Source organism: Podarcis raffonei, chromosome 10, assembly GCF_027172205.1.
Source record: "Podarcis raffonei isolate rPodRaf1 chromosome 10, rPodRaf1.pri, whole genome shotgun sequence".
Classification (NCBI taxonomy): domain Eukaryota; kingdom Metazoa; phylum Chordata; class Lepidosauria; order Squamata; family Lacertidae; genus Podarcis; species Podarcis raffonei.
This window is the reverse complement of record NC_070611.1, coordinates 54,913,166-54,936,535: the sequence shown is the minus strand read 5'-3', so window position 1 is coordinate 54,936,535 and position 23,370 is coordinate 54,913,166. Positions and strand designations below refer to the sequence as shown.

The 23,370-nt window shown below is 44.1% G+C and overlaps 1 protein-coding gene across 2 annotated transcripts in view; it reads right to left on the bottom strand.

Annotated features, from left to right (window-relative positions):
• TMEM178B (transmembrane protein 178B) overlaps positions 1 to 23,370 on the bottom strand; it is a 287,332-nt gene that overhangs the window by 27,513 nt on the left and 236,449 nt on the right. For both annotated transcript variants that reach the window (XM_053405494.1, XM_053405495.1), the window contains one exon: positions 13,397 to 13,534. In XM_053405494.1, coding sequence (XP_053261469.1) covers positions 13,397 to 13,534 — 138 coding nt within the window. The remainder of the gene's footprint in view (positions 1 to 13,396; positions 13,535 to 23,370) is intronic.

The following is a 23,370-nucleotide window of genomic DNA, read 5'->3' as shown; positions in this document are numbered from 1 at the left end:
CTGTTGGCGCAGCACATTTTTTAGGAAAGGGATTTCATAGGAGAAAGACTTCTCCGGTGCAAATGCTCCTATAAACAGAGAAAGCCAGTGAGATTCATGAAGCATTGCTGGATGCAGCTTTGACCTCACCTTGGGGCATGTCACTCTGGTAGCGGGTGGCTAATGGCAAAAGCCTGCAGACAACAGGTATGAGCATAAAAGCTTTTAGGGGGTTGCCGGAGACAAAAGGTCAGCAAAAGCAGAGTTTTGGGAGAAGTGAAATGGTGTCATAAAACTGCAGAGCAGAGAAATGACGCAAGGCAATAATGTACTCTGTCCCTTGTGAATTGAAATGCATATTGCTGCCGGGGAGCCAGTGTGCGCGTTTGTGTTCCTGCTCCCTTTTGTCAGTGACAATGGTTGCAGAAGGAGTTTAACTTGTGGGGGGGGGCATGGGAGAAAATGACAAGGGCTGGGTGGGAAAGAAGCTGGACCTCTCAGAAGGCTTTCTAGGCACTCATCTCCTTCCAGGGAAACTGTACAGGTGTTGCAAACCTGCCCTTCACATGTTGTTGTACTACAGCTCCCATCACCCCCGACCATTAGGCATGCTGGCTGGGCCTGATGGGAGTGGGACCCCAGCAGTATCATGAAGGCATCATGTCAGCATCACCCTGGCATTATACCAGCAATGTTTCTGGAGAATCAAATATGCAAGTTTGTCTTTGCACAGCACTGATTGGAGGGAACCAGTGACATCATAAACACATCCTCCCTGGGAATGATTTCCCCACCTTTTAGAATTGCTTGTTAAAAGACTGAAGGGAACCCATGCACATTTAATAAAATAAATAATGAAGGCAGAACTGGGAGAGATCCCTTTGTCTGAAGGCCTGGAGAGACACTGCCATTCAAGCGTTGACAGCACTGAGGTAGATGGACCAATGGGTCAACTCAAAATAAGGCCACTTTCTGTGCACCTATGTTATAAGGCTTACAGAGAGTTGCTCCTGGCCTGTTGTGTCCATGTTAAACAAGTGTGAAGCGTGTGCTGTAAAAGCAAAAGAAGAACGCAAAACATCAATGGGAACCAATTGAGGGACCTGTCCACTTACTGCCCAAGGCTGTAATTTGAATGAAAGAGGAAAGATTACTTGGACAATTATTTTCAAACCTCATTGCAAACACAGTTTTGAGTTACAATACACAATGCATCCTAAAGCGCTGTTTCCTCACCATGGGATTCTAGATGTGAGAGTACAAGATAATAGTCCACAAATGATTCATTTTGACAAATCCCTTGATGTAATCAGATTCAACATTCAATTCAAATCCTTGTTATGCTGAGTAATAGAAGCTGGCAGGAAAAGGGGAAAAAACGCCGGTGATAAAGAGCTGCATTTCTTAAATAGCACAGGGATCCCTGAGGCAGACCTTTCAACTCTGCAGCTTTGAGAAATAGGCTACTAATAAGGTTGCCAACTGACCAGAAAATCCCCCAGCCCAGCCTAGTCTGCTCTTCTGCTTGGTGTGCAGAAATCAGCAAGTGACAGTTCCCACAGCATGGAGTTAAGCATGATCACCTACCAGTGCTTGAAGATCAGGCTGCTATTAAAAGCACAGCTACAGTGGTTGGCTACAAAGTTGGCACTCCTCTATGCCAATGTTAAGGTTTATCTACCACACTTTCTTACTGCATAGTGTATGTATATAGGTATAGGTGTGTGTGTGTGTGTGTGTGTGTACACATACACAGAGGGAGGAAAAAGTAGACCAGTATTATCTAAGCTGGTTCAAAATGTTTATTTCTTTTCTGAAGTTTCCCATATCAAGATTGCTACCAAATTTAGGTAAAAATTTAGGTAAAACTTCACAAGAGCTTGGTCTATTAGGACAAGACAAAGTATTTTCTGAGATTTGGGCTACTTCAGATGAAGATGAGCACAATAGATTTCTCAAAGCCTGACCAATAAGCAGTTAATATATAATTTTCACACGCACTGAAGTTAAAGGTGACATACACAGAGGACTCACCATATATTTTTTCACCCCCTCATTGCAGTTGGGAGTGAAGGAGGAGGCTTAATTGAGAGCTTCCTGGAAGAGGTGGCTTTGCGAAGGGACTTGACGAAAGAGGGCATAAGCTCACCATAATGTAGGTCTGCATATTTCTCAATTCAAGGTATTCAGAGGCCCTGAGCATTGGCTGTCTGGAAAATCCCAGAGGCTTGATGGCTTGCCTGGCTAGTGGTGTCCTCACATTGCTCAGCTTGATAGGGTGACCGGATGTAACAGAGTCTCCTTGCATGGAAGAAGAGGGAACATTGGCAGGAGATACTGCCAGTAGAGGCTGGCACCCATTGCAACTGGTGGGGCAGAAGACAGGGAGACCAAGACTACGTAGGTGCAGCCAGAGCCAATGACAGGCAGAGGCACCCACTGAAGAAAGCAGACAGGTGGGGGCTGGTCAAGGATAGACTGAGGTTGGTGGGGCAGTTCCCTATTTGCCCTTCTGCACCAGCCTCCACCGCATGCAGAGAATGAGGTAAATTGCACCTGCCCACCAGGGCCAGGGCCTTTTCAGTGATGGCTCCGACCTGGTGGAATTCTCTGTCTCATGAGACTAGGGCGCTTCGGCATTTAACCTCCTTCCGTCGGGCCTGTAAGACAGAGCTATTCCGCCTGGCCTTTAATTTGAATTCAGCCTGATCTTTTATTTCCCTTCCCTTCCCTCCCCCTCCCCTTTTATGAAGGTCACCCGCTCTGAGACCCCACAGCTAATTCTCCCCTGGCCTCCTCGCTGGCCCAAGTAAGACTAATTCAGCCAGCTAGCCCTGGTGACTATCTAATGCTTATTAGAATTGATTTCTGAACTTTGAATTTTATTGTTATTCATGCTTTTATACTGTATTTTATGCGGCTTTTACAATTAAGTGTTTTAAATTTGTTGTTAGCCGCCCTGAGCCTGGTTTTCTGAACCGGGAAGGGCGGGGTATATATATATATAATCATCATCATAATCTCCACAATTACTAAAATCCATCGCTGAACTCCGTTGCCTATAGTCATGCTATAGGTTTGCACTCATTGGGGCTGGATTCAATGAATCTGTTCTGCTAGCACCCACAAGCCCCCGCTCCCAAATCTGCTTGCAGGGTCAGGAGGACCCCCAGAACAGTGTGCAGGAGGAGGAGAGGGGAGATTGTTTTGTCAGGTGAGCAGAAATCCTTGTGCTAGATGAAACCATCTCCTTGGCACTATGCTGAATTCCACCCCTTAAACCCATTGTTCCAGTGTCAGCAACACACTTCCAGTCAAGATGGTGACAGGGCAGGCAGCTAGCTCTAAAGCTCTGTAGAAACGCAATTTTAATTGAGTTTTAATGGGTTTTAATTTCTTTTAAAACTTATGTTTTTGGTGTCAGCAACACAACTGTTCCATACCAAATATCCATGCAAGGCCACTTAACTTACATATAATTGGGAAAGAGCTCTATACAAGAAGGTTCTGGGGTCTACCTAACACTACATTCAGAATGGCCAGTCAGTTGTCTGCAGTTGAAAGAGAGTGAAATATATTACGTTCCAAACAAGACATAGCAGCAAGTCTGTTAATGTGACCAGTCATCTGTAGCAATGCCATATGTCAAAACCAACCCTGAGGGGTGCTCCTGGAGGATTGTCACGAGAGGCAAATAAACTGAATGCAAGGAAAACATTGGCTTTTGTGCCTGTTCATTTGTTTGATATAGGGCTGGCAGCGGTCTGATCTGTCCAAGAATACCCTGGATGCTGGTAACCCTGTCCCTGTTTAAGTCTTCCTCAAATGGTCAACATAGCAAGTTCACCTCTGATTAAAGAGGCTCTAAATCATTGGCTTTTTCTGGCCTCTGCAGATAGAGCCAGGAAATCAACTGAACAAAATTCATCAATTTTTCAAAAGCTGTCTGCTTTGAGATTTGAAGTCAATTTGGCTATGATCAGCTCACATGGTGTGTGTGTGTGTGTGTGTGTGTTATTGCACCAATCCAAAAACAAAGCAGCCTCTATGTGATCTGGAAGCCACCAAAGCCCAGAGATGGCAGCTCTTGACATATGTTGAACATTTTAACCTTCGTTCTCAAAACGTCGGCTTGAGTGCTGAAGGAATTATCCATTCTAATTCACAGGGAGTCCGAAGATTGGGATCTCTTTTTCTGGTAGGGCATCTTTGCTCTTCAAAGCTGAGCAGCAGAATTTTGAGGGCTGAGTCCTACAAAAACAAACCCTTCCTAAGCAGGAAGCAAGGGGCAGAAGGGAGGATCACACACAAAACCCTCCGTCACATTGAATGAAGGTGCCGAGGGGGCACAGAGCTGGGCAGTTTGCCCCCAGCTTACCGCAGCATGAGGTGCTGCCCACTGTCATAGCCACTCTAAGAACATAAGAAGATCCTGCTGGATCAGGCCAGTGACCCATCTTACAGTGGGCAACTAGAGGCCTATGGGAAGCCCATAAGCAGGGCATGAGGACAAGGGTGTGCTCCTTTCCTGTGATTTCCAACAGTGGGTATTCAGAAGCATTACTTCCTCCAACCATTGGGGTAGAGCATAGTCACCATGGCTAATAGCCATTGACAGTCTTCTTCTCCATGAATTTCTCTAATCCTCTTTTAAAGACATTTAGGTCTGTGGCAATCACTACCTCCCTTGGTAGCAAGTTAACTGTATGGAGGATTTTCCTGTCCTGAATCTTCCAACATTCGCCTACATTGGATGTCCATGAATTCTAGTGTTATGAGAGGAGGAGGAGAACTTCCCTCTCCCTCTCCCTCTCCCTCTCCCTCTCCCTCTCTCTCTCTCTCCACTTTCTCCATGTCATACATCCTTTTATAAACTCCTATCACATTGCCTCTTGCACACCTTTTCTCTAAACTAAAAAAATCTCAGCTGCTGCAAGCTTTCCTCATAGGAGAGTTGCTTCGTAGGAGAGTTACTCCAAATAAAATTCAGATATATGGAAGGAGAGCTCTTTCACGAAAGGATGTATCCTGACCAAGAGGACACACACACGCAGCAGATGGAGGAACTCCACCTCTGTATGTGAGTGGAACTCCTTCCAACATCCATTGGATGTGTGCACATGGAGAGAGCATGGTGGTTTGCCCCAACAGCAGTGAGCAGGGGTAAGCCACATGGCAAGGCAGCTCAATAAGCCAGTCCCTCTGGCCCTTCTACATCCTTTTGGTAACATGGAAGGGTCCATGTGATATTGTTGTTGGCTTCTGTCTATCTCCAGAGACAACGGAGTGCGCCTCCAGGGGTGAAGGCAGGCCGCTGCATTGGCAGCACCCAAGTGTCCTCCCTGGGGCACAAACCATGTGAACACACCCAGGATCGGTGCTTGGAGAGAGCTGCCTAATGGTAGGGTTGCCAAGCTCTAGCTGTCTCCATGTAGGCTGCAGTCAACTGCATTTCATGCTGTCAGATCCCCCCACAATGGATGCAGGGGTTTGTTTGGACGGAGAGAAGGAGGCAATGCATCTTGGCTTCTCCCTTCACCCACAACCTCTTAATGCCGTCCTTTCCCAAATCGACAGCTGGCTCACATTTGTTTGTTTTAGTTACCCTAAGGGGCAAGGTTAATGCACCTGTGTTATCCGTGGGGCAGTCTTTTGGGAGGGGGATAAGGAGGAGTGGGAGGGATTTGGTGGGCCTAGAACACCTTTACTAACAGTAGGGATTGTAGGGTGCCCCAAACAACCTTCCAAACGCCTGCCTCTGTCTCCCACGCAAGACAGCTAATGAGGTTATGTATATGATTCCTGATGATGTGTCTATCATCACCATTAGTTTCACATTATGCTAATTCTCTAAATGGCTGTCTGCATTCTAATAGGCCTTCATTTCCAGTGCTACAAGGGACACCATGCAATGGATAGCCCCATCAAGATGAAGAGCCAATTCTGGTCAAAGACAAATGCTTGAAGCAGAGAATTCTGCTTCAGTGCATTTAAACCTTCAACATGAGCTGTGACCTGTAGATGGAGGCCTCAGAAAACGTGCAGAGAGAGTTTGGGAAACTAAGGCTGCTTCTAGAGGTATTCATGGGGGTAGGTTTTCATTAGCATGAAGCTCAAGGGGTATGCATGTTTGTGTGTACACACACACAAGCCCAAGTCTTGCTCCTGCTCTTTGTCATATGTGTGTGGAATCAATTCTCTTTCCTTGGCTAATTTCTCCAAATGGTATCTCTGGGATTTTGCCTTTGAGTAACTGTAATGTCTCAACTTCTGCTACGGGTCTGTGGTACACATGAGACATAGCAAAATCACTGAATGGCCATTACATTCTTTGCTGCTCTTAGCCCAACCTTCATGCAGTATTAAAATCCCTGCTCCTTGAATTTGAGAAGCTCACTTAACAACTCAGTTCATTTTGTAGAATTGACATTGTTGTCATTCTTTGCCATCCCACCACTCCCTGTGTTTATTATCTGCAATGATTTTCTATTTTCTTCCAGATGGCTGGCAAGGATATTGAATAGCGCTGGGTCAAGAATTGATGTCTGCGCAACATTTCCATTTAATGATAATTTCCCTGTTAACAGTTACGTTTGGGAACCTACCATTTACCCAATTTCTAATTCATTTGACTTGTGTTCTTATTGATCTTTGTGTAGTGCTAGGGTCCCCCCCCCCCCATCACAAGTTCTAAATCAAACACATCACTGAAGTCTGAAACATTATGTAGTTGGCACAATGGTCCAACTCCCCTACTACAGAGCAACTTATGTAACTCTCACTAAGGGGAAACTCTCCCAATTCTTACTTCCTGGCTCATCTTGGGTTGTTGAAATGTACCAATGGCCCATCTCTCTGCATATGGAAGTGCTGTAGCTCAGTGGGTAGAACATCTGCTTTGCATGCAAAAGCTCCCAGGTTCAATCTCCAGCATCTCTAGGTAGGGTTGGGAGTGACTCCTGCCTGAAACTCTGGAGAAGTGGTGTCAGTCAGTGCAGACAATGGTATAAGGCCACTTCCTGCATTCCTATGTGTTGGGCATAGTGCTTTCGAATTGCTAGATTGGCAGGAGCAGGGACCAAGCAATGGGAGCTCACCCCGTCGCGGGGATTCGAACTGCCGACCTTCTGATTGGCAAGTCCTAGGCTCTGTGGTTTAACCCACACCGCCATCCGCGTCCCTGTGTTGGGCATGCCATGTCTCAAATATCAAAACTCTGACCCTAGAGGTGTGGCCAGGCCCACAAGGTCATGCCTGATTAGAGGATCCACTTTCCCCATCAAGCCCCTGGTCTGATTCCAGAGTTTACTTCCTATAAACATTTGTCTTTTGACATGAGGGACTGTGATGATACTTGTGAATTGTAGATCGTTAAGTACTATTGTTTAATTGCAGACTGAAATGGAGAATGCCTGCATATGTATTGCTGAAGACTGGAAAAATCAATTGGGCTATACTGAAACCCTCTCTGAGCTCTAACAGGTTGATAGTTAATTGTTGGTGTTCTCTGCCAGCTCTCATGTGGTGTTTAACTTTAGATCATGTGAGGGTATTCCATTGCAAATCTCCATCTTGCCTTTGAGTCTTTCTCTGTAAGCGGAAGAAAACAAAGGATGTGATATGGATGCCTGTCCAGGAGCAAATAGCCTTAATCTGGAAGGCAGGCTATGGGAGAGACAGAGCTTTGATTTTTTGCTCTGATCGTAATTATGTTACATATTTAAGAAGAACCTATGCTTGAAAATGCATATGTTTTCCACAACTTTCTGGATGTATCATTGATTGTTTTGTACCTGTTGTGTGAGACGAAGTTCTGGTTAGTAAAGCTTTGAATCATAATTATGGGTCTGGTCAATTTCTATTTCCAAAAGGAGTCAGTTTTCCATGCAACCAATTGCTTCAAGCTGCACAATATTAATAGCTACAATAGAGATGTCTCAGTTATTGCCTGGTTTAGCATTATTTTTTAAATCATTATTTGACCCCTGCGCTTCGGGCTCTAGAGTTAGAATGAACTGAGAGGAGGTGGAAATAAAAGTCGGTGTCAAAGGCTAGTGACAGCTCCGCAACAGGAGGCAATTTCCAGAGCTGCCTTTCAAACTAAGGGGCTGCATAGTTTATGAAGATCTCCGGGCGAGATCAGGTCCCACATTTCTTTATTTAGATTTCATAGTAGAATCATAGAATTGTAGAGTTTGAATGGACCCTGAGGATCATCTAGTCCAGGGGTCAGCAAACTTTTTCAGCAGGGGGCTGGTCCACTGTCCCTCAGACCTTGTGGGGGGCCAGACTATATTTTGGAAAAAAACATATGAATGAATTCCTCTGCCCCGCAAATAACCCAGAGATGTATTTTAAATAAAATGACACATTCTACTCATGTAAAAACACGCTGATTCCCAGACCATCCACGGGCCGGATTTAGAAGGCGATTGGGCCGGATCTGGCCCCTGGGCCTTAGTTTGCCTACCTATGATCTAGTCCAACCCTCTGCAATCCGGGAATATGCAGCTGCCCCATATGGGGACCAAACCTGCAACCTTGGCATCACACTCACAGCAGTGCTTTCAAAGCAAGTTGTGCAAATCAGCAGTAAAGAAGGCAGAGCCTGAGCAAATAGTTTACAAAGCACAAAGAGGACAAGAGTGATTAAGCTGAGAAATAGTTCTGATGGCCTGTTTGCTGCCCCATTTGTATGAATAAATGCTCAGGCTAGCAGTCTGCTCATGTGAGCAAGGAAACATGCTCAAGGAACCAGAGGAGAGCATTACTTCCAGAAATGCAGTGGCAGCATCCACGATCAAGGTGCAAGTTCCTGCTTGTGGGTGTATGCTGATACTCATTCGATATTTCTCTCAGGACTGTGTCTGCTCATATATATATATATATAGAAAGAGATGCATAATCCAGATTCTGTACAAAGAATCAGTCACAGCTGAATATTGTGGCTTGAGCATTATTCAACTTGAGCCAATTTGCATAATCCAGTCCACTTTCCCCCCTTCTATTTTATGCCATTTATTCTGTTCCTTTCCTACTCGTCAGGGTGGGTAAGAAACTATACAAAGCACCAAAGCCCTATCTCCAACTCCAAGCACGAGAAATTTTGCACAGTCGTGCCTGCGGAGCCTGAGATTTTGCCAGGCATTGCCCACACATTTTCAAGCATATCTTGGCAACCGCAGGAGCCGGAAGCCTGCTTATAAAATTTATATTAAGAATAGAAGCTTAGATTCTCACGAAGCTGGATTCTGCCACCAGGGCCACATCCTGACTGCTCATGGGGTCAGGACAAGCAGGAAACGTTGCTCGCTCAAGTGCACAGCTTGCGTGTACAACTTTTCATACTGATGAGGGGAAAGTTTGAATTGGAAGAGTTCGGAACGCAAACTTCCCTAATTTAAAAAGCCTCAACCCCACCCCACCCTGCAAATTGGGTCTAGATCCCTTTGCATTTAGATCAAGTTCACTGTGAAATTAACTCCTATTTAGGGAATGGGCTAATCTGCCAATTTCATTTTCTCATCCCCCCCCCCAGCCTTAAATTCATTTCCATAGCAGTTTGCAATTTTTTAAAAAAATAATTAATGAAAACTTATTATTTATCTTCTTGAAATTCATCAGTGTGACTTTATCCTTGTTTGTATGCAATTTTGCCCAATGCGTAAATGTACTGCATCTTTATGTTTACTCTGGTATATGTGTCCTTGTACACATTGTTTGGCTGGATAATGGAATTGCAAAATTCAGAAACGTGCAAATTTTGAAATCTTCGCTTACACTCTCTTTGTTTAATAAAGTGCAGATTAGGTAGGTTTACCTTTAATTGCAAACTGAATAAAAATTCTCTCCCATCCCTACCCCTAGTACTACCTACCCATTATTCTAAACAAGAAATAAGACCTTTCCTAATCTGGAAATTAAAGGTGCATTATTACCTTCTGGCGAGAATGGGATTTGTAGTTTCCTCTGGCTTCTAATTCAGTTCAGGAGGCAGAAGGAACAACAGAGCCCATGCTCCCCAGTATGAAATGACAGTAAGAACTATCATGTCCCCAGTGAGCCCTCTCTGCCACCATTCACTGCCCCACCCCTTTGTCTCAAGGGTAAGAATTTTGAGCTTGGGAAAGAAGGAGAACTGGTGGACGGGACATTCATCCTCTTTTCTCCCTAATTCTCCTTATGAATACTTTAAAAAGACTTCACAGGGTTTTTCTGAGCACTCACAAGGAAAGCTTGCAAAAACTAAGATAAGCTAAGGAGAGTTCACTCCTCATTAGCTATTTATGCAAATGAAGTGTCAAAACTGCCCAATCAGGACTGCAAGCTTTAATACAAGAATTAAAAACGATACCGGTTATTTAAATTACTGCACTTTGGAGCAAGCTCCCTTTGGTTCTCCAAAAAGTAATTTTGTTCAGACCAAGAAAACTTTGTGGATTCTATTCCCTGCCAAATGTTTCTGCAGAGGTACTACGGCAGTGAAAAAGCACTATTGATAATTGTGAACAAGGTGCCGTGTGCATCTTTGGACTGGTGGGTTTAAAAATCTCACTGGGCAACTTACGATAGTTGGGGGAAAAGAATTATAGCACTGTCACTTTTACTTGTTTCTTTAAGACATCTTAGAGAAACACAGCACTCCCTGTTTCACAAGTTAAGAAAATAAAGATTAGCAATGAGGAGAAGATTGTTTGCTTCAAGACAAGTCCCAATAAGAAACTGTCACCTTCAGTCAAGATCCTCAGAAAAAGCATGATTACTGCGGCACAGCAATATGTGATTAGTTGATTAAGCAGTAAAAAGCCAGACAGTTAATCGATTAAAAGAACTTTATCTAGTTGCCGGCCGTTGTTTAAATATAAAAGTGCAGCTTAAATTTGGTCTTATTATAAAACTACTCAGAGCTACAAAGGAAGGATCACTTTCAACTTTCTTCCACGACATTCATGTTTTGAAGGCCTCGTTTCTCACAATACCTATTTGTGGCACGCCAGCTTGTTTTACAACACCAAAAAATGAATGGAAGCCCATTTTATTTAAAACAAACAGACAACACCCCCTCCTCAAAATGTCTCATTTCAACCTAGTTCAGTTATAGATGCTGCCATCCTAGATGCTTACGTGAGACTGTGTTCCATTGAAATGAGCCAACTTAAACCAGTTTTAAATCAGTTTGTCGTGGTTTTTCTTGAGTAGTCAAGGAAATGGTAGTTTTGTGAGGGTGCTAAACAGAAGTGCATCCTCTTCATAGCTGTCAACTTACAGATTTGAAAATAAGGGACCAGCAGCCTCGAAAATAAGGGATCAGCAGCCCAAATAAGGGATTTTGCTATTGTAAAGAGTTACATACATTGGTAGGATTGACAGATGCTGTCAATCTGGCATGAGGCGGTTGCGGCGGTGCCGCAGCCGCTGAAGCACCGCCCTTCTGCATCCCTCCCCATCCCCTCCTCTTCCTCCTCCCTCAGGCCACCTCCTCAGCTGCCGCCACAGCTGCTGCCTCTGGTCTCGCAGGCGGCAGGGGCAAGAGTCTCTCTCCCTCCCCCCCTCCTTGGGTGGGGAAGGGCCGATGGAACTCCTCGCGCCAGGACAACGGTGCCAGCGCATGCTCTCTCGCGCGGCGGAGGACCCTGAGCCGCTGCTTCTCTCCCGAGCCAGGTGAGCATGAAACCCAGGAAATTTAAGGGACATCATCAATAAGGGACAGCAGCGGGACACGGCGCTGGGATAAGGGAGTTTCCTGCCAAATAAGGGACGGTTGACAGCTATGATCCTCATCCTTAAAGGATTTTTTTTAAAAAAACAACAACAAATCCATTTCAACATAATTTCAACATGCCCTTGTTTAAATCTAAAGCCTTCATCTCTAAGTCACAACCCAACCCACCCATCTGTCACCTGGAGATGATAATACAAATATACTGAGTAGAATCCAGTGTATGGATTCCAGTGCCCAACTGGATCCTATCTGAAGCCCAAGATAGCAATTTGCAACAGCCCTGATTTAACCCAGGATGGGCCAGGGCCGGCCTAACCTGGATCTAGGCCCCAAACTGAATTTGGGTGTTGAATTTAGGTTTTAAACATGTGGCCAGGAGCAGAGGAGGGGGAGAGAAGGAGACCCACAGAGGCTTGACTGGTAGCGCTTTAAGTAACTTGTGGTAGATTGAAAAAGGTCTCTGAATCCCAGTTGTTTAGCAATACTGTCAAGATAAAGCTTTATTTGTTTTCCAAATCAGACTGCTGGCAGGAAGGAAACTTACGAGTGTTCACTACCAAAACCAGCACAATCGCTTTTGTGACTTTTGTGATTTGTCCCCACAAAACACCCCATCACAGTTTCTTCCTATCTATTCAAAGGGCCTTTGCTGCATGATACCAAATGTAACAATTCGCTGATAAATGTACTGGCTCACTGGGAAAACTTCAGAAATTCATATAGACATGTGAGCTCAGCTACTCAGCAGCCCCTCTGCCTGAGTGATAATTCCTGGCATCCTGATACCTGAGTGCCAGACAGGTAACTATTCCAGAAATAACAAACCCAAATGCAGACAAAAGGGTGTGATTAACTTGGCTGGGAAACAGGGAAATGTAAATATCTCTTTTGTTACACTTGATGGGTGTTTGGTGGAGGGCAAGGAGAACCATGGGGCAGGGTCCAGGATGCTCAGATTACTGCCACCAGACCTCCCCTTTCATGATGTAACTGTGATGTATTAGTGATGTAGTTTTTTGGGGGGTGTAACATGGGGATTAGCAGCTAATAAAAGTTTGGGGGCTCTTTAGTTCGGGGCTTTTATCTTGTTCCACCTTGTGGCAGGTGGGAGTCCTGTCGTGACAGTCTTCAATAAAGACCAAGCCTACTGGCTGCTGTTTTGCTCTGGTATTCCTGGCTGGTGTCCTTGTTTTTTGTCCAAGGGAGCCCTCAGATTTCTCCGTTAACAAGAGGAAAATAAGGTGTGGATTTGGGGTGTACTGAACTTAGCCCTCGTCCTACAAACTCCTGTATGGAGGATATGCCCAGAGGTGTCCTGTTCCTTAATTCTGACATGCCCACACCCTTACCCCAAACATCTGAGTCACTATATTGCAAGTGCCTGTGTTTGATGGATCTTGTAAACAACCACCACAACATGGATCCCACAGGCTTGACGTCTACCTAGCCCTGCTTCAGACGACCTTGTCAGGATTACTGAGATAATGCAAGTAAATCGAGCCCTTAGGAAAAGTGCTATATAAATTCAGGAATTGCTTGTGGTACCAGATTTTTAACAAGTTCCTGCTGATTGGTGTTAATGCAATGGCAGAACTGGGACACAGTCCCCCTGGTACTTTGAAAGGAAGCAGCTCCTACAAAATGGAGACGTGGAGAAGCAAAATGGCATTTCATTGCTACCTCTTTCCCCCTTACCTCCCATGAGGAAGAGAAGTCCTGCCACATACTGCATAAGGCCTCGATCCCAGCAGCAGCCCAGCACCCCGATAATCCATCCGAAGAGGATGATGGCCACAGCCATGCCCATGAAGCCTGCAGTCATTCTGCGCAAGTCTGCAACATGAAAAAGAGACATCTTGTTAATAGTGCTCATGGTTTGTCTCATTGCTGTTAAGGGAACTAAAGATCCCAGTCTTGCTCTGAGCAGATGCAACATACAAAAGTCAAGTGGCCCCCAACCCACCACCGTACAGTTTTGCATAGAGATCAGTTGTTTGGTTGATTTTAAAGCAGGAGAGATGCAAAATCTGTTCTTTTCAAGTTAGGCAGAGCTCTTTTGCAGACAGGAAGGGGGGGGAATGAGGAGGGTATTTCTTATTTAGCACCACAGAGAAAAGTTAATTACTTCTGCAAAAGAAAACCATTTGAGAGAGATAACTGACCACATGAAAATGACTTTATCACTATCACTGCTTGCTCATATACCCCAAGTCTTCGAGTAGTGAAAATTCCAGGAGTGCACATGTCCACATTTCCTTGGAATGGAGGATACTGGAAACTGGCTGGAACTTTGTGATATATGATTTACTCACATGTTGAGCATAGGTGGTGGTTTTGCCTCTTAAAGCCACTCCAACACATACTGCTTCCCTATCAGATTTTTAGGGTGGAATGGTGGCGCCTTCAGATTGTTGCAGGGAGCTCTCTGTGTCTGGTGCTTTCAGTCCCACCCTAAGAAGCTAAAGGCTTGTACTTGTGGTTGCTGCTTCCAGACAGACCTAACTTGCCCCCTGTCATGTATGTGTGTGTGTGTGTGTGTGCGCGCACGTGTATTGGGGAGAATGAAAATTTCCATCTGTTGTATTTAAACAAATCTCTAAGTAGTTTGCAATGTAGGTTGCGGCATCTTGAATAAAAGGCATATGCCATGAGCAACAACAACCCCCCCCCCCAGATAATTTCAATATCCTATAAAATGCAATAAACAACTACTAAACAATAAACAACTAAACTGTGAACCACCCTGAGACCTTGGGGTATAGGGCGGTAAATAAATTCAATAAATAAAAATAATAAAATAAATAAACAGAGCATCCTTCTTAACACCAAAATAAAACACCACACATAAAAATCTCCTACCAAATCACAAGGGAAATGCCACATTGTAAAATATAGTAAGCAGCTAAACAAAATGCCCTCTGAACAACAGGGAATAAAATACATGACAACTGAAAAGTAACTAAAATGTATAAAAGCCAGTTTTTAAAATAATAATAATAATAATGTGATTGACAATTGCTCAAAAGAAAAACCAAGTCTTCTTGTAAGACTTCTTGGATCATCTCAGCTCCTAGTGGGACACATCATCTGGCTATTATAGAGTATCCATCTTTCGACAGGTCTTAAGGGGTATTTATTGCTCCATTTACAAAAAGATTGGGGGTGGGGGTGGCAAGTAACAACATATTGCCTCCCTATGCCAAATGCTTTATTTATGAGTATTCCTTTTAAATACACAAATTAATGATCAGACATGCCAGGAAGAGAATCTTTCGGTTTGTTGCCGTTTCCTGGCCTGACATAGCCACTGCCGAGGGCAGTGCTTGCAAATGGCAGTGGTGTGAAAGAGGGGATGTGAGCTGGTTGTCTGAATTGCTCTTACTTGTCGGATGCAATCTGGCCAGCCTTCCTCCCATGTCATAACAGCCCGCTCAGAAATGTCAGCACTGAGGATGAGTCTATTCAGAGCAATTCCTCCAATGGGAAATGAATGTGTATGTACAGCAGCACAGCGCTGAATCAGCACCCTACAGCTATTTAGGAAGAAGGAGGTCAGACTAGAAAAGAAGTGTGCCTTCTCTGCTAACATGGCATCGCAGGACTTGGAGAAATCCCGTGGGTCTCTCAGCAGAGAAGTCCCAATACAGTTTAATCAGCACTTCCTGTTTCCAGCTGAACACAGCAGTTCGAGTGGTGACTGGGGCAAGGAAAACAAGGAGACGCCCCATCAGGATGCAGTGTTAGAGCAGCTCCCCTTAACTGTTTGAAGATCTCCCCTCCATCACTAACTTGTGGCTTCTGCTCCCCTCATAATTTAATCCAGGGTTTCCCAGACATCTGAGTCCCTTGGCTCCTTGATGAGCTGTTGCCATAGACTCCAGACCAAATGAAATAAAGTCAAGAAATAACACCTGCCTCCTGCCTGGCGTTCCTAGGGAATTCTAAGAACCAAAACATTGGTGCAGTTTTGAAATCAGTGGTTTTGAAAAGTCCAGTCCGCCATCTTAATTCAAAATGGCATCGAGTCGTATCCAACCATAGATGTAAACCTTGATATCACAAACCATTGTGTAGAATGCAGTTATGGTATCTTGAGAGTTGTCCAAACGCATAGCTAGTCTTCTACCCACTTTGGAGCTCCTCAGGGGCAGCTCCCCACATTGGTGCATCAGAAGAGCACATCCTCTACAAGCAGATGTATCCTAGTGTATCCAGATTACAAATCAGAGAGCAGCCAATGTGAGAGAGCACTCTGCCTGAGGACAAGTAGGAGCTGGAAATCCTTGCCAGCCTACTGTAAATCATCTCATTCAGCCCCATTCAGCTAGTGGGTACATTTGGAAGTATGAGTGAGCATGGTAGGCACCAGCTACAAAATGGTTGCCAGGGTGAGCCTCTTCCCTAACACAAAATGGCATAATACAACATGGCTGCCATAGGGTGTGGCATAATGGCTTCCAAGTCTAAAAAGGGATAAGGCCATAAAATTGCTTGGGCACCTCCCAAGCAGAAACTGAGCAGGAGGAGCAAACTGTCATTTATGCATTGAAGATTTTTGAAGGAGATGCTTACTGAGACCATTCCTGGTCACCATCGGAGGTATTGGTGAGCACACTGGCCCCCAAGGGTGCCACATTGGTCAGCCATGAGCTAGTGATCGATCCGTAGATCTCAATTCACATTCTTTCCTCACTCTGCCCCACATCTATATCCACTTAAATCTCTCTGCTTGCCAGAAACAGCCCAAGACATTTTGCTGCCTGAGGCAAAGGCCAAGATTGCACCTTCCTCACCATTTGATGTACAGTAGCAGACTGGACTAGCAGATGGGTCTTACTTTGGCACAGCTGATGGGATGGCATCCTCTATTATACCTGAGGCTAGCCAGGGGTGTCACAGGGCGGACGCTCTGTCTTCCAACATCTTGCTGCCACTGCCAGCCCCCTCAGGATTTGCCTCCAAGGCAGCCACCTCCCTCTGCCTAATGGTAGGGCCTGTGCTGTGGAGTTGCCTTTAATCAAGGGAAGGTTCGGCAAGCCTGTGTGAGCAAATATTCTCTTATCTCCCTCCTACCAGAACATTATGCTGCATCAACCTCAAAATAATCATATAGAGCTTTAGGAACAGCTATTTTTGATGAATGGGCTGTTAAGGAACAAGCTAGAGATTGAAGGATGAGATCTCTGCGTTATCAGCCCCTCAGGTCTCTGCTCAGGCCTCCTGCAGACTCTGGCATTAAACACTTTAATTTAGGCATTTCCAAAGGTACATTCTTATTTTAATTTGTGTGTGTGAAGACCATTTAATACAGGGCCGGTTGCCAGTGGGAGTACAAGGAAAGAAGGGCTAGCATAGAAATATATTAACTACAGCAAGGAAGTGATCTTTCTCACAAAGATCTTTTTTATTATTATTTTCAAGTTTACTCTTCTATTAACATTTAAATTGAAAGCCCCTGCTTCCAAGCTCCACGCACGAAATCTGCATTTAAATCGATGCCATTTAAAAGTGAGAAGAAATGTATAGCAATGTGAAATGCATCTCCATTTGCTTTGTCCTACAAATGATTGAATGTATTTTTCTTCAAAAAGAGAGAGTGATGAAATTAGAAGTGTATTAAAATCGACATGGAAAAGAGAAGAGCGACACAGGAAATTACACAATTGTCAAGAGTTTTAAGCTGCAGTCCTGTTCACATTAACTAGGGTTGCCATGTGTCCAGACATATTCGGAATACTGTAGCTGGAAGCAGTGTCCTGGCAGAAATCGGCAAAATATCTGGGGAAATCTGGACGAACGGCAAGCTGTGTTGGCAGTGTCATTTTTGCCATTTTTAAAAAATAGCTCAAAAATGGCACTTTTTGAAATATGGCAACCCTACATTAACCCTACAGCAGTCACGAAATTAAAAGACGCCTGCTCCTTGGGAGAAAGGCGATGGCAAATCTAGACAGCATCTTAAAAAGCAGAGACATCACCTTACCAACAAAGGTCCATATAGTTATAGCCATGGTTTTCCCGGTAGTGATGTATGGAAGTGAGAGCTGGACCATAAAGAAGGCTGATCGCCGAAGAATTGATGCTTTTGAACTATGGTGCTGGAGGAGACTCTTGAGAGTCCCATGGACTGCAAGAAGATCAAACCTCTCCATTCTTAAGGAAACTAGCCCTGAGTGCTCACTGGAAGGACAGATCGTGAAGCTGAGGCTCCAATACTTTGGCCACCTCATGAGAAGAGAAGACTCCCTGGAAAAGACCCTGATGTTGGGAAAGATGGAGGGCACAAGGAGAAGGGGACGACAGAGGACGAGATGGTTGGACAGTGTTCTCAAAGCTACAAACATGAGTCTGACCAAACTGCGGGAGGCAGTGGAAGACAGGAGTGCCTGGCGTGCTCTGGTCCATGGGGTCACGAAGAGTCGGACACACGACTAAACGACTAAACAACAACAACATTAACCTGGGAGTAAGGCTGCAATCCTAAACATACGGGCTATTTTTTGAGCATTCATCCTGATTTGTTTGCAGGGAGATCAGATTACATCAGCTACACAACGACCATCAATCTGGGTTGTTGTTGTTGTTTTTTGCAGGTAGGCTAAATGATGTTGCATCAAAGCAAGTGTATCTCCCCTTTACCTTCCTTATTGCAGAAGAGTCCGGTATTTTGGGGAACTGCTGTGCAAGAACTCCTCATCAACTATAATTGTGCAACCTGAATTTTCCAATATGTGACTGAATCCCACGCAAAAATAGCAACCATCTATGAACAGCCCTATCTCCCAGGTAAGTGAGGTAAGACAGCCTTAGTTCCACTGAACTCTATGGAACTTATGAGTTATGAGTAAACATGCTTAGGATTGCACTATCTGGGGAGGCTATAAAGAAAGGAACATTATTCAGTAAATGGAAGTAAAAGATTGAAATCTTTGGCTTCTCTGTGGTTGCCCCAACTACAGAATGACCTTCCAAGGGAGATACATTTGGAACCTACTCTGTATTTTTCTTGGCACCATGTTAAGACTTTCTTTCTTTTCCCAGGCATTTTAGATTATGCTATTTTGAGCCGCTCGGATGGTTTCATTCCTCTTAACACAACTGCATTGTTGGTCTGGGTTTGCAATGTTTTTGTAATTTTAAACTTCTCGGTATACTGCTGCCCCAAAATCCATTTTGCGATGAAGGGTGATTTATACATTTTCAATCAATAAATCCATAAATCAAGAGAACGAGCCTTTGGCTTCAATATTTGGGCACTTTCCCTCTGGCCTGTGCCTGCGGCAATAAGCATTGTTCTTTGTTGAAAAAAACATTATTGCTTTATTGCTGTTGGGAAAGCGTCACAGCTCAACAGTAGCACTAATGCTTTACGTGCAGGAAATTATCTCCAGTTAAGTGGATCAGAGAGGTGATGAGAAAGGCCTCTGCCCGAAACTCCAGAGAACTGCTGCAAATCAGAGTAGGGGGCTAAATGAATAGTTGCTCTGACTTGGCAAAAATCTGCTTCATATATATCCCAGGTCAAAACTTTCTACAACCTACCTGTTGTGAAGAACAAAGGGAAGCAATCCGAACCCTCAAACGGAGGTGGTGGTGATAGGGAGTGGCATACCCTCCAACGTGACATTAGGGGAAACCGAGATGCCACCTTCTGTATGAGTCACGTGACTTGCCTGAGACCACCGTCTCCCAAAAGTGCTTTTTGGGGGCATGGTGCCTAAGAAACACACATTTTGGGACACCGTGTGATATCGCAGCTCCCCAAAAAAACTGGCTGCCATGCTCTCATGAGGAAAAATGGGATGTGCCCCCCATTTTTCTGGGACAGTTCTGGGGTTTGGAATGGGCAGAGGTGTCCCTCTTCATGGCTCTGCTTGTGGTGGGCTCCATGCCATGAAAGCCTCTCTTGTGCCCACCAAAAGGCATAGGCTGTTGGGGAGCTGCTACGGATTGTGTTCCCACCAGTGGTAGCTGGAACAAGACCCCCAAATGGTATACTTTGGGAGCAGAATATGGGAGGAGCAAGGCTGCCCAAAAATCTTAAATTGACCCATTGATGGTTGGGTGGACACATGCCAGGACCCTATGCATTGCCAGCCTAGAGCTGGGGAGAGAAGGAGCAGGAGAGAGAGACAGCACCTCTCCATCTTCTGATCTGGCAACAGCCATCCAGCCACTGGATGAGTTGATGACTCAGCCACTCAGATTCTTCCCAGGGCTGAGTGGCACGGGATTCAGATTCCCTTGCCTGCTAGGTCCTGCCTGCTATGAGCACAAATCCTTTAGTTCAAAAAGTAGCGAGGAGAAGGGACTTTCATACGTTGATACCAATATGGCAGGGTTGCCATATTTCAAGAAGTAAAAATCTGGAAACGTAAGTTGTTGACCTTTTTGGAGGGTAAATCACCCAAAAAGTTTGCTGGGCGAATCCCCAAACAAGAGTGATACTCAAACACACACTTCCTTGTTCTGTTGGCAAAAACCTGGACATTTTGCCAATTTTTTGAAATCCCCACTTTCTAATATTAACTGATGCAAAGGAAAGAGGTGGATTTGCCCTGCCAGACCTTAAACTTTATTATGAATCAGCAGCATTTTGCTGGTTGAAAGAATGGCTGCTTCTTGAGAACACAGACATTTTGGATTTGGAAGGTTTTAACAATGTTTTTGGGTGGCATGCATATTTGTGGTACGACAAGGTTAAAGCACACAAAGCATTTAAAAACCATATTGTCAGAAAAGCATTGTTTAATGTCTGGACAAGATATAAGGACCTACTTGAAAATAAAACCCCAAGGTGGTTGTCACCGATGGAAGCGAAGGCTCAGAAAAAGCTCAATATGGAGGCCAAATGGCCGAAATATTGGGAAATTTTGGAGCAAGAAGGAGACAAATTGAAATTGCAGAGTTTTGAGAAATTAAAAGATAAAGTGCGAGACTGGCTTCACTATTATCAAATAAGGGAGGCTTATAATTTGGACAAAAAAATTGGCTTCCAGGTGGAAAAATCAAAATTGGAAACAGAACTGTTAGACCCCAAAACTAAGATACTTTCAAGAGTGTATAACTTGCTGCTGAAATGGAACACTCAGGATGAAACGGTTAAATCTGCTATGATTAAATGGGCACAAGATGTTGGACATAACATTATGTTTGCTGACTGGGAACAGTTGTGGACCACAGGTATGAAATTTACGGCATGTAATGCCCTAAGAGAGAATATTATGAAAATGATATACAGGTGGTACATGACACCAGTCAAGCTTGCAAAAATCTATCATTTGCCCGATAATAAATGTTGGAAATGTAAAGAAAATGAAGGTACATTCTTTCACCTTTGGTGGACGTGCCCAAAGATTAAGGCTTTCTGGGAGATGATCTATAATGAAATAAAAAAGGTATTTAAATATACCTTCCTGAAGAAACCAGAGGACTTTCTCCTGGGCATAGTCGGCCAATTGGTGCCAAAGAAGGATAGAACTTTCTTTATGTATGCTACAACAGCAGCAAGAATACTTATTGCAAAGTATTGGAAGACACAAGATTTACCCACCCTGGAAGAGTGGCAGATGAAGGTGATGGACTATATGGAACTGGCAGAAATGACTGGCAGAATCCGAGACCAGGGAGAAGAGTCGGTGGAAGAAGATTGGAAGAAATTTAAAGACTATCTGCAGAAATATTGTAAAATTAATGAATGTTAAAATGATGTTGGATTGAAATTAAGTGGCATTAGCAACAAGGCCAATAAGAATATGTAAAAATGGATTGATAATGGATGAAAATATGTAGTTATAATATGTTAAGATATAGAGTTAAGATAAATGAAAGAGGGTAAGGATTTGCTGAACTGACTATGTAAGCGGGAATACAAAAAAGGGAGGTGTGAGGAGGTCAAGGAAACAAGCAAACGAGCTTAAAGATATGAAAAAAATGGATTTGTTTTTTAACTTTTTCTATTTATTTCTTTTTTGTATTTTGTATTTTCTTTTTTTCTATCTATTTTTGTATTTTTTCTTTTTTTCTTGTTTTCTTTTTATTCTGTAAATTTCTGCTTTTTGTAAAACCCTAATAAACATCTTATAAAAAAAAATGAAATCCCCACTTCCACCCCCCACCCCCCGGACGCTAATTTCACTGTTGAAATCCCAGGCATGTCCAGGAAATTCCAGACATATGGCAATCCTACAATATGGTCCCTACAAAGTATATATATGAAAAAACACAAATGCAGCAACATGCAAGTGCCCATTTTGCAATGCAAAAATAAAAAAGGACATAGAGTTCATTTGATGGATTTTTTAAATGGACCTGGCCATCACAAAACTAAGGTGACATTGCTGGCACACACATTCATTAGGGATGCTGTCTAAAAGAGAGTTAAAGAAGCCATTGAGATTTGTATGTGTGTACCAGCCTCTTTTCTGATACTTGCAGCCTAATCAGAATTGAGGAAGACTCCAAGAGCTGAGGTTTCAAATACACACAAACCCTAGTCTGCGTACACAGCTATACATTCAAAGCACACAACATCTGCCAAAGAATCCTGAGAACTGTAGTTTAAGGGTGCTGGGAACTGCAGCTCTGTGAAGGGTAATCTACAGCTCCCAGGTTGCTTGGGAGAACTAATGTGCTTTAAATAGATGGTATGAACACACCACTGTTCTCAGGAAACTCACGAGAAGGAGAAATGTGTCTGTATTAACAGGCAAGGCTTGTTTCTGGACTGAATTGTCCTCCATCTCATGTGCGTCCCCTGGCATTTGACACTTTCCTGCCTGCTTGGCTGAACACTTGATCTGCCTGCCATTTCTCCACCAGTGACACAAACCTGCACACATCTATATTTTCATTTCCCCCATCCTCACACCTGGCTTAAAAAAGAGAGAGAGAGAGAGAAGGTGAAATGGAGGGGTTTCTGACCACTTTCGAAGGGGATCATTCCCCACTTATTTTCTTGGAACGCTTCAGCAGAATCCCCTGCTGGTTTTTGTTTCGGACAGCATAATTAAGTGACTCTGATGGGGGGGGGAACCAACCACACAGGGTTAACCAAAGGCCACCTGTCTGCCTGGTGTTCGCTCTAATTCTGCCACACAAGAGATTCCATCTCCACTGGAGAAACCCCTGGGGGAAATCCAATCATTAATTGTCTTCGTCTTCCCCCACCCCCACCTTATTTTCCATTCCTATAGAGCAGGAAAAGGGATACACACATTTTGTCCCCCAGCAGTGAATTAACCAGGAGCCTCAATGGCCTTGGCTGCCATTTCGGAAAATAAAGGGGGTTGGGGGGTTGGGAATAGGATGCCCCAGGGGAACAAGTAATGGGCTCTGGTGTCTCCCACCTCTAGGTCAGTGATTAGAATGTAGGTCAGATTGAATGCTGCAAGCTGACAGCAATACATTTGGTGGCCTTTACCTCCGGGTTCACTGTCGAGCTCTTAATTGAACAGGAGTCTCCATCAGACTTGGGCAGGCTCCGCGGGGACAAAAGCGCACAAGATTAACTCTTGCGGATTGAGTTGCAGAGGTGCAATCATGTGATGCCAGCATGCTATGGCTTTCCCCTTTCCTTGCCTGTTTGGGGGTTCAATTAGTTCTCACTTTGAAAGTCCTCCGTGGGTTGAGACAGGGGTACTAATTTTATTTAGTATGGGTGGTATTCA